At 36.8% G+C, this 17,500-nt stretch overlaps 1 protein-coding gene across 1 annotated transcript in view; it reads right to left on the bottom strand.

Moving 5' to 3' along the window:
- The window catches only part of LOC136839676 (protein O-linked-mannose beta-1,2-N-acetylglucosaminyltransferase 1-like), a 36,453-nt gene that overhangs the window by 3,219 nt on the left and 15,734 nt on the right, over window positions 1–17,500 (bottom strand). The window contains exons 4-13 of the mRNA XM_067106032.1: window positions 17,498–17,500; window positions 13,848–13,939; window positions 11,039–11,166; window positions 10,185–10,327; window positions 9,607–9,665; window positions 8,985–9,108; window positions 6,689–6,840; window positions 3,724–3,922; window positions 1,603–1,793; window positions 565–676 (exon numbers count right to left, since the gene is read on the bottom strand). The exon at window positions 17,498–17,500 is cut by the window's right edge and continues 195 nt beyond it. Coding sequence (XP_066962133.1) covers window positions 565–676; window positions 1,603–1,793; window positions 3,724–3,922; window positions 6,689–6,840; window positions 8,985–9,108; window positions 9,607–9,665; window positions 10,185–10,327; window positions 11,039–11,166; window positions 13,848–13,939; window positions 17,498–17,500 — 1,203 coding nt within the window. The remainder of the gene's footprint in view (window positions 1–564; window positions 677–1,602; window positions 1,794–3,723; window positions 3,923–6,688; window positions 6,841–8,984; window positions 9,109–9,606; window positions 9,666–10,184; window positions 10,328–11,038; window positions 11,167–13,847; window positions 13,940–17,497) is intronic.

Here is a 17,500-nt window from a genome sequence, read left to right as displayed (position 1 = left end):
ATCCAGTATAATCGACGCTGAACAGGAGAAAGTCTTTGTTAATTATATATCAGTCCCCTAGGAATTCACTTTTATTATACATGAAATATATATTACTTATCAGGTAACGTTAAGCATCCGTTTGCACTCTCTGAAATCTCTGTTTCGAAATGTATGAAAATTTTTACGTACATATCTTACTGAAATTGTACATAATCTGCGAAAGTCATTCATCGGTCTTTGATGATACGTATAGTCATAAAAACGTATGAACAAATGATGCATAAATCGTTATAATGGGTTAGATGGAAAACATGTCAAAATTAGGTACGATAACTTTTACTGATGTAAAATTCCTCTAATCTGTGATTTTATTATATCTATGATAGTTCCGTACTCCAATTTTCACAGCAAATTACATTCCTGGTAAAAATCAAACGGACCACTTCACAAAAAGGAAGGAATTATTCATTATGACAAGAGGAGCAATGAATAGAATGAATTACACACTATTATGAGAAGTTACCTGACAAAGCCAATGAACACAACTCAGAAAATCAGATCAAACTGATATCTTCTACAGACCTGGTTTGCAGGTATGAGGCCTGGCTTGCACGGATCAATGGCACCGCCATCCAGGTGAATTCCACCTGTAATCATCTCCCTCAGGTATGAGTCGTATTCCTTAGGACTCAGTCTGGGAATAATAATAATAATAATAATAATAATAATAATAATAATAATAATAATAATAATAATAATAATAATAATAATAATAATAACATGAAAGCAAAGGGAAATAAACCATTCACAAGTTTTACAACCCACGTTTATGGGAAGGTATGATACTCGTTAATAATAATAATAATAATAATAATAATAATAATAATAATAATAATAATAATAATAATAATAATAATAATAATAATATGGGATAAAATCTATGAAAATACTGAAAAATAAAAAGTGTACTTCACTGCAAAGTACAAATTGTTGATGGTAGTTGTTATGATGATAAAACATTATAAGATTGAAGATATCTCTAGAGTTTATGTAAATGAGGCTGCCTGATGTCACGGGTACTAAATCCGTCATTCTATGTCTTATAGCGCTGAAGAGAACAAAATAAAAATTTGTAAGATGGAGGAAACTTGAAAAATAAACATATATAAAGAAAATTTTGATAAGTTGAGCAAAAGTTATTTATGATTAAAATCTCGAAATTTTAGTGAGATCAACAAACCTGTTTGAAATGAATCCTCTCTCTCTCTCTCTCTCTCTCTCTCTCTCTCTCTCTCTCTCTCTCTCTCTCTCTCTCTGACAATCATCTTGGTGTAGGTAACACTTGACATGTTTTATTCGTAATACACATCATGAGATCGCAGAAATTTCCAGATTACCCTGCAAAGCCTTGGATAATTCTCGGATAATACATACAGTCATACAAACGTACGCACAAACAAAAAATATGGAAATGATTATAAACGGCTAGATGCAACGCTTATGGATATCTACAATTAAGTTTAATATATGCATTCATGAGAGTAAAATCATCCTTTTTAAATAAATAACTCCCTTGAATTTGTAATTTTACCGTATCCATCTTAAAACATTCCTACTTACCTATCAAGTCCCTGCAAGGTGACATTCGACTGACTGTTGAAAGCGTATTGCGAGAAATATTTCGACTGGAAATAAGCGGTCAGGTGGGCGCCGTGGGTGCCGAAGTGGGCCGTCCTTGGCACTTCCGGAAGGAGGCACTCTCTCCCTCTCCTCTGGTCCTGGAGTCTCATCCACATGTCCCAGTCGGCGAACTGGAGGAGGAGACATTTTCCTTTAGATTGACTCTCAAGTGTGAAAGCTTTCGACGACCAACAGATTATGAACTTCTAAATAACACCTGTGGAAACTTCTCGATTCATTCAGTCTCTGTTGATTTGACAGAGTTCTGAGGTCCACACTGAGATTCCTACTCTCTTTCGCACCTTATCATGCTTACCTTCTCCGCCCTAGGGCGGTATGAGACCAGCCACATTATTCAGGTCAATGGTGGGTCTTCCATAATCCTATTAGTGCTATGAAAATAATCAACAATTTTAGGGTAGAATGCAGAGTGAAGTGTCACGACCAACTTGATGGGGGTGAGGGGTGGGTGGAGTGGGGTTCAGGTTAGGGTACGGCTGCCGAGGTAAGGCTAGGTTAGGGGAAATCTGATTAGGTGATATTCCCTCTGAAATGCCCTCTACAGAAATGCCTACTAGGCCCACAGTACCCTTGACCCCTCACTCTGCATTCGCTCCCGGTTTTATCCAAGAATTAATACTGCATAATAAGTACTCGATATTTAAGTACAATTCTGGTCAAGGTGAGATCCCTCAGTTATAATAATAGAATCCGAGTGGATCTTGTTTGTCCTCCCCCGGGTGACAGTAGGGGAGACATGACACAGCCACCCACTTCCTGCAAACCGGTTTGTCTGCCCGGGTGGGGACGGGGTAGGTAGGGGAATGGGAGGGCAGGGAGACATCCACCCTCCTCCTGCAAACCTGTTTGTCCGCCCCGGATGGCAGGGTAGAGGAGACATCCACCCTCCTCCTGCAAACCCGGGGCGGGGCAGGCAGGGGCTCGGGAAGGTAGGGGAGAAAGTAGCGCCGGGTTCCAGCGCGCCAACATGCTCGTAAGTAATATTCGAGATACATGAAAATGATGTCACTTAAACAATGGATCTGCCATTTGGTAATATTTATAGACGCAGGAATACAATTATATCCAAAGGCAGACATTCCTTAAAAAATTTTTCGAAATATGTGAATTTCACTCTCTCAAAGGACAGGCCTCATAAACGGAATATTGAGATATGTATGCACTTTATTATCCTGAACAGAATCTGTCAGGTGTAATAAACGCCTTGATTTTTTTTTTTTTTTTTTTTTTTTGGCGACGCCAAGGGATGACAAATCATTTGATCAGTCCAAGTGATAATAATCATTAGCACTACAAGTTTACTATCATATGAAATGAAATTTGTCTTAATTATCGTTTTATTGTTACAAAAACGTTTTCATTTTCAATTATCATTAAACTAAATCAATAATTGATACCAGGAACGAAAATTATCAGGAGAGAAACAAAAGCTTGTCGTATTAAATGTGGCATTTATAACTTCCACTAAAGTTAAAAAAGAGATGGAGCTTGATTTGAGAGTAAACTGGGTTTATTTTAAGTGGGATAGCAGAGAGACAGGCAACTAGAGCGGAAATTAGTAATAAGAAAGGTATATATGGAACAGTTATCTTTATTCAAGGCTTTGTTTTCGTCAGCTGGAAAGGCCTGTAAGTGGTTATGAGCTAACGAAATTATCTGCCCCATTTTACTATAGCTCCATTTCATATCTCGTTCCCTTCCTTTTCTTTCCTTACTCAATATAGGACTTTCTGGTCTTTGGTGAGAGGCCGGCTTTATTCTGTTTCTCAGCAGCAGCTGCAACAGGAACCTTCTTTTGCCATCTTCGTTATATTTTATAATTTACCTAATACTTTTATAATTTACCTAATACTTTTATAATTTACCTAATACAACATCTTTCTCAGCTGAGTGACTGGCGGATGGTCTTATTCTTTCTTGCAGTAACAGCGGTAGCATCAACCCTCTTTTAATGTGCCTAACTCACTTAATACTCCTGTCTTGCTTAGATGGAGGAATGGCTTCATTTTACAATGTATGATAAAGATAAACGAACCTCACCTTATCGTGAGCGGGCCACTTAACAATGATTTCCTCGTAGATGCGTCTCGTCAGGAGCCACCCCAAACCGGCCATCGTTTCCGACCGAAGGACGACTGTCGGGTCGGAGGCCGTGCTGACGGTGCCGAGGTCGTTCCAGGCCGAGATGCAGTACAGGGTAGGGTCCCGGTCCATGAGAGGCCCTAGCTGCTCGAAGTAGCTGGAAAATAACGTAATGTTAGTCGACATCTAATTGCGACAGTGGCATAGGTGTTCCTTCCAAGAGCAGAGTAGGACCTTTCTTAATAACCTAGGTTGAATCCTCGCTAGGTTGGTGGTTGGTTGGTTTGAATTTAGAGGGCCTTATGCCAGTACCGGCCATTTTTCTCGGTCGGCCCCCAAAGTGCTGAAAGGAATGGAGTGGGCCTTTGGATCCTAACGCAGAAAGAAAGATTTCAAATCAAATTCTCCACAGGTATTTTAATGGGAAACGTATCCAAAAATATGGAATCAAGAAGTTTAGAGTCAGAGGAGTTGGACAGTGAGATGGGAAGAGACATGATAAAAGCACTACCATCCACAGGAAACTACCAGTATAGGAAGGAAGACTGATTTTAATCTCGCTGGATCTTGTGTCGTGCTGTAGTGTGAATCTATTAGTGTTAATGTTGAGAAGGAGGGAGAGGAAAATTAATAGGCGTACACGTAACTTTCTAGTTTAGTTTACAACACCAAGAATTTGGATCGCTAATATTTTCAAGACTGATTCCCTTACCGTCTTATTAATGATAACTAGGCAGATAGATAGACATATATTTATTTGTAAATAAGTACTTTTCCATCCAAGTTTTGCCAAGATCGGGAAATACTTAACTGCCCAATATAGCTGAGATTTGCATAGACCAAACAATGAAAATTCATTAATCTGAGTTTTGAGAAGACCGGACAACAATTAATTTTCCACCTGAATCCTGTAAATATCAGCCAGTAACTAATACATTCCTGCAAACACCAGACAAGAGTAAACTGTTTATTTTAGTCCTGCAAAGATCAGCCCATAATTGATTTTCTGTCAGAGCCTAAACTTCCATCTTAGGATGCGTCCACACTTGTAAAACATATCATTGACACAATGGGGAAATTTATCTCCTACTTGTTACAAACAGGTTGAAAATAAGTCAGCGACCAGTAGTGGAGAACGAACCATTGGCCAATACTGGATAGTTACATGCAGGGGCATCATTTGGAGGCGGCTGGGGTGGGGGTGGGGACGGGGAGAGGCACTTGCACCCCTCAAGACACTGATGGCCCCCCAAGACCTACTGTAGTTTGCGCCCTTAGCCTTTGAAATAATAATAAAAAAATAATAATAATGACAACAACAGTAATATTCACTCCAAGGTGTGTATGTGTGTGTGTGTGTGTGTGTCTCTGTGTGTGAGTGGGCGTGTGTGTGTGTGTGTGTTTGGGGATGGAGACTGGTGAGGGACCTCTGGTTAAAACAACCAAGACTTGGTCGCGTTCTAGCTTGTCAGGAGTGCATGGGACAGGGTGAGGTAGAAGCAGTGTTGCCTAATTTTGGCTAGATCTCGCCATTTTTCATGAGTTTTAGCAGAGGAAAAAATGCTCCCAGCCATTAGTCGAAAAGGTTAGCTGAACGAGCATTACATAATCAATCCATTAAATGAAAGATTCGTACTAAGCGAGAACTGCTAAGTTTGTAAACGCAATGACTGAACTATGGTCCTATTGCCATTCCATTTCTAGTTTTATGTGACTGTATATATGTATATATATATATATATATATATATATATATATATATATATATATATATATATATATATATATATATATATATATATATATATATATATATATATATATATATATAAATATAAATATATTATATATATATATATATATATATATATATATGTATATTATATATATACATATATATATAAAATAAATATATATATATATATATGTATATATATATACAGTATATCTATATATATAGTATGTGGGTTGGTGTAACACACGTTTGCTGCTTTATTAACTCAATACACTCTTATATGGCTTCAAAATGCGACCAAGTTTCCAAAAATTTCTGTGGGGGGGGGGTGTTGCTGTGGCCGGTACAGCAGCCCCCAACCCCATCTGATAGGTCTCGCTTCGATCGCCACCCCACACACACCGTAAGTTCTAAACCTTTGCTCCCCGCCCCCAAGAAAAATCTGAAATGACGTCACTGTTCACATGAAGCACTGGTTATTAGATAACCAATAAGTCAATGACTTCTGTTCAACCTGTTTGTGATATCCTTACGGTAAGTCACCGTCTTCTTCTTCTTCTTCTTCTTTTAACGTGCTTTTATTCCCATTTTTGTATGGAGTAAGCACGATGCCTTCTTTTGAAGGACTTTTTGATTTGGCTTTGGGGTAGACCTGTGGTCTCGATCGGCTGCCCTGCCTGACATCGCTTAGACCCCGGTACGTATGTTTCATGTATCATACCCGACCCAACGCCCTTTCTTCCAAGCAGCGAGAAGTTATTGCGCGGGTATGGCGAGAGTTCGAGACGTGTGAGATGTTTGTTATGTTTTTAGAAGGTGTTGTAGTGGCTTTGTTTTGTGTGTGTATTTAGTCTGTAACATCCATTTGCTTTTTAAGCAAACCTATCCGTTGATTACATATATAATCCCGGGATGTCTACACGGATAGCAAAGTGTCTGCCTCTCTGATCAGTCGGCTGCGGGTTTGAACTCGCGCCACAGACCTCTACGAAGTCCGAAGCTGCTGCTGTAACCGACTGAGCCATCGAGGCTCTGGTAAGTCACCGTCTTGTGTTCATGAAATGTTTTACTGCAGTGTGGACGCACTCTCAGTTCAGCGTAGACACAACAAAACACTCGAAGTCAGTGCCTTTGAGGCCACGACGTCAGAGAACACTGGATCAATCAATCAAGCATTAACCCACAAACCTATAGAAGTCTGAGGCGACGAAGAGGTCCTCCTCGAGAATGATCAGCTTGTCGGCCAGAGGAAACACTCGAAATCCGTCCTGGAAGACCTTCTTATAATGTCGAGTGATCCTCATCGTGACGTTATTCCCTCCGGCGTCGTGTCCCTGGAACTGGGTTCGAATAGAAAACGGGAATTAAAGGCAATGAACAAGAGCAAGAAAAGGAGAAAAGAAAACGGGAATGAGAAGTGGTACACTCGGAAACCACAATCTCCGACCCACCTAGGTCGTGCTCCGAGTTTATGAGCTGGGCCTTTCTGGACAGATTCTGCCCTTCCCTCCCCCTCGCCCCTTTCCTAACTACAACCCAGCGGTTTCTGCATTTTTTCTTCGTCTCGATATTATACAGGTTGTAGAATTCAACACAGTGTTGTCAATATAATCATACCATGACTGCTTTGCATTATATGCAGCAAAATCATAAAAAAAAAATATCCAAAGCAAAATCTGGAAGAGTTCAAAAGGTGTTCGAGTGTGTTTCAATCCGTCATAGTTGGCGTTGCCCGCCGTCCAGAAAGACCCCGCTCATAAACTCGGAGCACGACCTAGGTGGGTCGGAGATTGTGGTTTCCGAGTGTACGAGAGGAAGAAAAGGAGAAAGAGAAACAATTAAAGAATGACATAAGGTGCACATGGAAAGTTTTACAAGAACAAGGAAAGAACGAGGGAAGCCTTAAGAAGTAGACTATACAGGGCAATATGAACAAATAATAGCCAAATAACTAGATGGGAAAATGTTGGAAGAATGTGAATAAAGAACATTATTTTAGGGACGAAGAAAACTTAGTAAAATAATACAAAGACAGCCCGAGGCTGAAAATGGCGGAAGTGACGTAAGATAAATACGATTGTGAGGAACCAGAGGGCGGAAAACAAAAAATGTACAAGGATTACCAAATCTGAATGACGGAATTGAGGGGAGATTAAGAATTAGGGAATAAAGTAGAAAAAATGTAAAAAATGACAGCTTGACAGTATGGTAAGAAATGTCAGATAAATCATATATCGGAAAGAAAAAGAGAGGAAAATGCATGTAATTTACAAATGTTGGGAATCGAGGATGGGATTTTGATAAATACTATAATAAGGATGATAAAAGAAGAAAATACAGAAGAAAACTAAATGCGAGTGGAAAAAAGAGACAGAAAATATACAATAAAAAGCTGTAGAGGCTGGAAAAGAAAGATAAGGCGGAGAAGGGAATGTGTCAGGAAAAAGAGAAAATATAAACGAATATGAAAAGGGAGTGAGCAGAGAGGAGGAGGAAGAAGAGAGAAGACTACACAGAAGTAGAACCATTGTAGACGGCCATGAAATGAGTAAAAAAGAAAACAGAGTAAAAATTATTTGAGAAAAAGGAAAATTTAAATGAAGAAGAGAAATTTCAAAACCAGGGGAAAATAAAGGGAGAAAATAAAAGTAAGTAAAATACAGTTCAATTCAGTTAAACTGAAAATAAAACTGACCAGAAAGTAAAATAAAGAAAAAAAGGACTGTCAATGAAATTAAAGGTAAATATGAGAATTTAGGAAAACTACTATAAATACATTAGAATGGTAAATTTCAGAATGATAAATTTTCCACTGAATTATCGCAAGGCTAACAATAACCCAGAGCAACATAAAGAATGTTGTCTTAATTTAGTAATGAGTGAGTGTAAGTTACATAATTTATTTGATTTTATGAAGTCTAGGCTCTCAAGCCAAGCACTGGGGCACTTTTTACCATTCAGCGTTTACGACGGTGAAAAGAGAGAGTTGGAGCGGTTGGAAAGCATGATAAAGAGGCCCATAAAATATAGAAATGAAGTACAGGATCTAAAGGTGGAAGTGGGAGAAAATCACACAGTTGCGCTAAGGAGTAACAGTTTGAGGTGCTGGACAGCAAGGCTGGAGAAAAGAATTGAGAATGGAGGTCGAGTAAGACTAAAAAGTGGGCCCAACTAGAGGCAGAAAAGACGCTGCAAACAGCCTTTGGTAATGCCTACAGTGCATCACGTGAGATGCTCTGACGGCTCTACACCCCCTGCAGGAATAATGATAATAATGATGTTGCTGAAGATGAAATGTCATTTCAAAGAGAAGAATACGCTGTCACACTATCAGACGACGCGTCCCATAAGTACAGGAGGACTGAACTGTCTAAGTTCCGTTCATATAAAGTGTTGTGCAATATGCCTAAAATTCGAACACCAGTTCGCACCTGTGGTATGTATTAATAAACCCGCAACAAGGAAGAGTTACATAAGTATTTACCTTTATGCCAAAAAGACGGACCAGTCTTTCAACTTCCATCAAGCCTCCATCCAGCTGACCGTCCGCTACCACTAAGATGTCTTCGGTATTACCACCATTGATCTCCAGCAGCCGGTCAAGACACCTGTCACATTTTAATTTTAAGATTAATTAAAATACAGTGCCTGGTTTATGTTTATTTAAAGAGTAAGACAACTGTTACTTTTTATTTCAAGATTAATTAAGACACCTGTCACGTGCTTACTTCAAGATTAGGTAATACACCTGTTTCACCACTAATCAAGGCAGTTGTTGCGCGTATCTACCAATATTAATTGGGGTACTTATTGCGTGTTTATATCAGGATTAATTAGGACATCTGTCACGTCTTTTTTCAAGCTAAATCAAGATACTTGTCATGTTTTTATTTCAACCTTAATTAAGAACCCTATCGAGTTCTTATTTCATAGATAATTAAAGAATCGTTTTAGTCTAAACAAATTTTTTAATACTTAGATTTTGATCGTCACCGTACTTCAAGCTATGATTCATAGAGAGAGAGAGAGAGAGAGAGAGAGAGAGAGAGAGAGAGAGAGAGAGAGAGAGAGAGAGAGAGAGAGAGAAATAGAAATTAATTACATACTTGTGAAGGGACAATGGCCGTTCGCTCGCGACTACGACTGTGGGTATGTTGTGCTTAGTCTGGAAAGAAAGGAATATATGTACGGTATTCATATATACATAGATACATACTTATGCATCTCAATGTATGTGCATATTACAGGTAAAACCCGGAAGGTTGTACCCTTCCAGTGCCATCAACTCCATAGGATCTGTAGCAAAACAAACTCACACACACACACACACACACACACACACATATATATATATATATATATATATATATATATATATATATATATATATATATATATATATATGTATGTATGTATGTATGTATGTATGTATGTATGTATGTATGTATGTATGTATGTATATATACTGGTATATATAAATAAATAAAGTACATATACAGTATATACATATATATGTATATATACTGAAATATATAAGTAAGTAAATTATATATATACATATATATATGTATATACACAGGTATATATAAATATATATACCATCCATGCGAATTCTCTTTGACATCTATGCTGTTCTATCTCACTTCTTCGTCAAACTTCATTGTGACTGAATGATTTAACATACCGAAATCGATAGTTGACGTGACGTAGGAAGGATGTAAGGATCATCACAGCTACACAGGTTCCCGTATCCTTCGTATGCATCACAGAAAGTCCTTCGCGCCCCCCACAATCCATCCGAAGGCCACTGACTGCAGTGCTGGTGTTCTGTTTGTGGTAGACGGATTGATTGATGGTGTAGGTGGATTGAGTGATGGGTTTATTGACCATTGACATGTAGTTTTGAAATGACGTCAAGATGGGAATGTCATCGAAACCGGATATATAATATTGGCACAACAAATTCAAAATTTATTTTGGTTCATAATCAGCACTATGATTGATTAATTTTCTCAACTACAAAATGGCAGCGCAGCACTAATTTCATGGAATGATGAAATATGCTAAAGTAATTGAAAATTACTAGCAGGAATTGCCATAAAAAATCTGATTTATAGAGTCACTGACTGACTGATAGATTGATTTACAAATGATTAACGGCGTCACAACAGTAATTCTCATAGAAACTGGAAATATGCTACTGGCCAAAAAAAAAAAAACAGAATATCCTCAATCATACAGTGTAATATTTTATGTAGACATTCTACTTAAACATATAGGTCATGTTCAACTTTTCCAAAAATCAATTGCACTCTAAATTTAGATGCGACAGTAAAGAAATATAATTTACTGATTTAACGACGGCATGGTTATCATTTACACCAAATCCCCTTTAATTTACAGACAAATCAATAAATACATAAATATTTAAAGTAAATAAACAAATAAACTTGTTATTAATTCACATGCAAAAACAAAATAGTAAGCATAAACTAAATCATCCTTATTTTTCATGAACAGCTCGAAAGTTCATCTAACCATCTTTGACGACCGGATGTGCATTCAGATGAAGAGCTCCTCCTTGCAAGTAGAAGTTATACTCATGCGTGGAAAACACAGACCCTTCCCCCCAGGTTCGCCCATCTTTTGTCCATACCCACGCCCACCTGAAATATAAATCTTTATATATATATATATATATATATATATATATATATATATATATATATATATATATATATATATATATGTGTGTGTGTGTGTGTGTGTGTGTGTGTTATACCCCCCTAACAGACTCAAACATTCCTTTTAGAAATGTTACGTAACGGGCCTTGCAGTCTATCCTAGAGACGTGGTACCCTCAGCTCTTTCCCCTCTCCCCTCTCTCCCTTTCTCTCTCTCTCTCTCTCTCTCGGACTCAGCACTCATCCCGCGCATTCTCTCTCTCTCAGCACACAGATCTCTTGCTCTCCCGAACATAATCCTCGAAACAGAAATGGATATTCTAAGGAAACATAATTTTTCCTACAAAAATAGATTTATTAACAAACAAAATCCAACAAGTAAAGAATTAACAAAGAAAAGATTAAATGCATAATAAATGAACGATCAAGTCAAAATAGTCTAACTCGAGATTTAATCTTACTCTGACCAAAAAAGTCTTACTATGACTGAAAAGTCTTTAAACTCAAAAACTCCCACACACTCCATCTTAGACATTATACGTCTAGTCTTAAAGTCAACCACATGAGAAATAACCACATTGCAAAGATTGCAGTGTCCTTCTCTATAACCACAGCAATTCCACAGACATCTGTCGAAGAATTAAGCAAAATCGTAATCTCCCACAAATATACAAGTGCAAAGCATAATAATGAAAAGTTTAAAATGCATGGTTAATAAACGTTAAACAAAACACAATAAAATAAAATATTAAAGTGACATAAATGGTTATGTCCAACTCTCCACAAATTCATACGTGTCTTGAATATGGTAATATTCACAAGTTCACAGTCCACACAGAAAAAAAAAAGAAGTCTAAACTTTACCTTAACTGCCAATTTGTAAGAGATTGGAAACACACAAAGCTACGTCTGGACGATACCGCTCTTGCTTCGCTAATAATCGATCAGACTTACTTTTGGGCAGAATTAGACACACAATCCATATTTTCTAACTCACGAACTTACGTACTCGCATACCAGCTCGGTCGGCTGTTTCACAAATCAGAGCCAATATTGTGTGTTCATCAAGCCAAACAGCTGAAGTAACCAAACTATTTGCTGAATGCAATGATTTTGCAACTGAGCGCTCGACCTAGTTCCATCTTGAAGCGATCTTTCTTTCATCACACCTTATAACTGGATATACATGGTAATTCTAAATTCAGACGTATTTCCTTATATATATATATATATATATATATATATATATATATATATATATATATATATATATATATATATATATATATATATATATATATATATATATATATATTATATATATATATATATATATATATATATATATATAAATATATATATATATAAATGCGTGTGTATATATATGTATGTATATAAATAGATAGATAGATAGATAGACAGATATGCATTGCTTGATGCATATATAGGTAGATGGATAAATGAATAGATAAGTATACTCTATATACATTTATCTATTCATTTATCCATCTATCTATATATGTATCAAGCATATAAATAATAAATATAAATATAAATAATCGCTACTCTTCAGTGATTAAAAAAATCAGCTGTACGTCCATTGTTAGTGGCATCGTCATTTGCTGGGTAAATGATCTAGAGTGGCAGTATTAAATTGTTTTCATTAATTTATTGATGAAAACAATTAACACTGGAAGGGAAACAAGAAATAAAAGTAAAGGCATCGTGATGGAGCAATATTGTAAAAGTTGTAAAAACTACAGGAGGGGAGAAAAATCACAGAGGAATGGGTTCAGATGGTAAAAGATGAAATAGACTCAGATGGTGATAGAACAGAGCAGATTCAGGCGGCACAAGAAAGATTAGATTCAGATATTAAGAGACAGAGAAAACTGATACATTAAGAGACAGAATAGATTCAGATAAAAAGGGATCAAATAACTTAGAATTTCAGGATTGCCAATGTCATGGGAGACACAGAGCACCGAGAAAGAAGGAAAAGACAAGGATAATATTATTTAGTTTCTTGAAATCTCAGCTGACCTTCTTTCCAGACCAAAAAGGACCGATTTCTAAACCTTCGGATGATCGATCAATCGTCCTTTAAAGCGTTAATGAGACTCTTCAAGATCAAAACTGAGTTTGCTTTTTGTTATTAAAGCAAAGGTCAATGAACGGGCAACCAACGTACCTTTTGTAGCCCAGACCTAGAAAAAAAAGATAAAAACAAAAAACATAAACAAGGAAGAAGAGGGGTGGTCCTTAACCATGAAAGAATGGACTGGCCTGATTTTTGAAGAAAGAAGGGTATAAAAATTAGGAAAACCAAAGCAGAAAGCGAAATCCAAAACTGGAAAGAAGAGAGACACCGTTTCCCATAGAGCAAATGTATGTTGAGGTGACCCTCATCTTTAAGAAATTCCCATCCTGACCTAAAGACAATTAATTATTACCTGTGTTACTGACAAGAGTTCTTTCCATGAAGTGAATAAATATTTGGCAGGTTGAATTAAAAAGCACTTCCTCTGTGACTCGAGGGCAATTTGTACTTGTTGTATTGCAGAGAAATACTTCCCGTCAGTTCAAAGACACTTCTGAAATAAAGACAGTGATCAGGACTCACTTTTAAGGAAAATTCCTTCATGCATGGAAACAGTCCTCACCTGTCGCCAACTGTCATATCCTTAATGATTCTTGAGCCTTGTTTTGCCAGGTATTGTTCAAGTTCATCGGACAAATGACTGAAGGATTCGTGCTGGAAATAGAAAGTTTTGTATTAGTGACTTACTACAGTATTAAGCCTCACAGTGAATTTATATGTTAATGACTGAAGCTCAAAGTAAAAAAAAAAAAAAAAGGAGAAAAAAAATTGAAAAACATAAAAATTCGTCCTCCAACGTACCTCTTCAGAATCGACTAACTACCAAGTGATTATTTCAATATATGAACAGATTTGATTTTTGTGAACTGAAACTAAAAACTAAGCGTTCATACACAAACCACATACACATACACATGTGCAAGCACACACACACACAAACACACCCACATACACATACACACACACACACTCACACATATATATAACGTTCAGAGGTAGGTTGTGTGTTTTCAAAAAAATAATGTCTTTAGCAGGAATAGTTTAGCATTAGGGGCCTAACCCACAGGTAGGGTCTTACCAAGTAACCTCTAGTGAAGATAGTCTTAAGCTTCCTTTTGCTCTGTCCTATGCATTCGGCGATGTTTTGTCAAATTTTCAGAATGCCGGAGGCATACTGACGTGACAAACCCAACGCTACAGCTGCCCTGTTTTGACCCCCGAAAGAGGCCTCAGAGACAGACTTGTTATCGCGAGAAGCACGCGCGTTAGTTGCAACCCCCGTCAATGGTAAGTCAGAAATTTGACAGTTTCTTCGTCGATTACTAGTGTTCTTCCACTGTATTTCATCTTTTCCCTTTTTTTTCACCACTTCACCACCATCTACGGGAACCTAGTATAATCAATTTTCTTTTATGACGTCTAGTGTAAGAATAATTAAATTTAATATTGCCTAGTGGCACTGTGTAAGCTATTCCCGTGCAGTAAGTAGGAATTAGGGAAAGTTAAGTAAGTAAAGTTCAGGCAGCCTTGTGTCTCGATCCCACTGTTCGGAAGAGAATTAACCTTCAATAATACGAAACTGCTTGCTATATCTACCAGTATCGACATCCACTGTGTTATATTTTCTTACGGGAGCAGGGAAAATTGACTGTGTCAGACGCTGACCAACTGTTCATGTAATTTCCTCGCTATCACCGCACATTCTTTCTTTGTCGGGACTAATTGGGAAGTAAGGGGGTTTGATGTATTCCATTTGTTGCAGAGTAAGCCATTATCCCATACATTGTTCCCCGACTGGCGACCTTATTCAACTAAGTAATTGCCTGTCTTTGAGGTTAACTTTAGCTTTAATTGACAGGTTATGTGTGCCATTGGCGAAGCAGAGCCCATAAATTACATTAATTACTTAATAAACTCATCAACCAAGCCCCACACGTAAGAATATATATATATATATATATATATATATATATATATATATATATATATATATGTGTGTGTGTGTGTGTGTGTATATATATATATATATATATATATATATATATATATATATATATATATATATTCAGAATATGAATCACGGTGATGTGATAAATAGTCATATATATATATATATATATATATATATATATATATATATATATATATATATATATATATATATATATATATATATATATATATATACAGTATAATATCACATGGGAGAAATTAAATAACAGAATGAGTCTGATCAGTTAGTTCAAGAGGACTGGTTTATAGCAGTAGAAATGTAACATTGTATGTGCTATGATAAATGCAAAATACGGACGAACAGACATACGGTTAAAAAAAATGGTTTACAGCAAGAAAGAGTAAGGTTGAGGTAGTCTCCTGTTTGACAGAAGGTGAGTATGCTTTTTACGAAGGAACTATCTAAGCTCATTTGAAAAATAGTCACCATTCCAAATTGCTCAAAAAGATTCCAGATAGCTATAAATGGATCAAAATTTGATTGACACAAAACGACGAGATTAAAAGCCTTTTGATTGATGAAATACATACAAAGAGTTAAATAGATTCTAATTAATCCGACGAATAGCAATATCAACAAAAAGAAAATAAAAGGAATTACTGAAGGAAAATTAAATTTTAATCAAAACGCATAGTATGTACGGACTCGTAAAATCAAGGTCATTTCACACCAGGCCAATAATAAGTTTGTTGGATCTGTTTCATATGATTTATAATAAATAAATCATGTCAATATTCTTAAGCTCACACCTGGTGTCAAATCAGTTTCTATGATAGAGTATGTCGACACTGAAATAAAACATGTTATAAACGCAAGTCGGCACCTCATCGCGCACACATCACAAACAGGTTAAATACATATTAACGACTTATTGACAGTCTTAACCAATGCTTCATACTTTAATCCTGCATTTGCAGTGGGTCGGCTACTGTCGTTGAATTGCTTTCAACCTGTTGGTGATATATATGCGATAAGTTCCCAACGTGCATTTATGGTATGTTTTACTGTAGTGTGGACAAACTCTTAGGCGTAATGAAGATTTAACAAATAACAAATAAATTGAATAACAAACAGATTAATAGTGATCCCAGTTTCCGAGTTTCTACGTAGTGTTATTATTCACAAAACTACTTATTGATGATGTATCCAGATTTTCATCTGACACCGAGCTAAAAATGCAATTCCCTAGGAATATCTTGACAAGATAGATTAAACTGTGTTAAAGGATGTAAATTTGAATTCAAAAGAAAAATTATTCTCAAAATCTTGGTACAGACACCACTATCACCAGTATCAAGAACCAATTCATTGCATTTTTTGAGAGCAGAATAAGAAGCAACATTAGTCCTCAATTAAAATATTTTAGACAACGAGGACATTATTATGCATTTGGTTGAGAAACAAAAATGTACAAACTTTCTTTAATAGCCCAAATGAACTGGTACCTTCGATAAAATTGTTTAGGGAGATGGAAAATGATTTAAGAACGATAAGGCAATCAAAAGATAAGAAGTAAATACCGGTGAGATTCACCAGCTGCGTAAGCAAATGGTGAGTGAAGTCTAAATGTTCGCATCACTGCCTAAGTCCCTTGGTCGTTTTTGTTCTTGGACCAATGATTTTACGACACATTGTCCTGTTGAAGGATTGACTGATTGATTTCTGAAATTTAGGCTGTCAAGCCAGGCACTTGGCCGCTGTCGGCCATTCACCACATAAGAAAATGAAAAGAGGGGATCGGAGCGGATGGAAAGCGAGAGAAAGGGATCCAGGAAGTAAAGAAAATGAAGTACAGGGATGGAAAGGTAGCATGTGGAGAAACCCCCACGGTTCCATTGAGAAGTAACGGCTAGAGAGGTCGGACAGCAAGTAGAAGAAAGGAAGCAGGAATGGAGGTAAAATGAAAGCCTAAAAACGGGATGCAACTAGAGGTTGAAGGCACGCTGCAACGCTCTTTAGTAATACGTACAGTGCACCACGTGAAGTGCACTGATGGCATTAACCCCCTATGGGGTCGCTGTTGAAGGAAATTGAATTTAATTGAAGTCTCCACTGTCTATAGCCTAGTGTGATTTCACCACATTATATAAGCATAAGTTCATTCACTTGTGCCGTATACATATTGAAATATGAAAATTGTAAACATACGCACACACACATATCTTAACATAGAACTTTCCTTATCCTGACATCCTTACCAT

This window comes from Macrobrachium rosenbergii, chromosome 1, assembly GCF_040412425.1.
Source record: "Macrobrachium rosenbergii isolate ZJJX-2024 chromosome 1, ASM4041242v1, whole genome shotgun sequence".
Classification (NCBI taxonomy): Eukaryota; Metazoa; Arthropoda; class Malacostraca; order Decapoda; family Palaemonidae; genus Macrobrachium; species Macrobrachium rosenbergii.
This window is presented reverse-complemented; position numbering and strand designations above follow the sequence as displayed.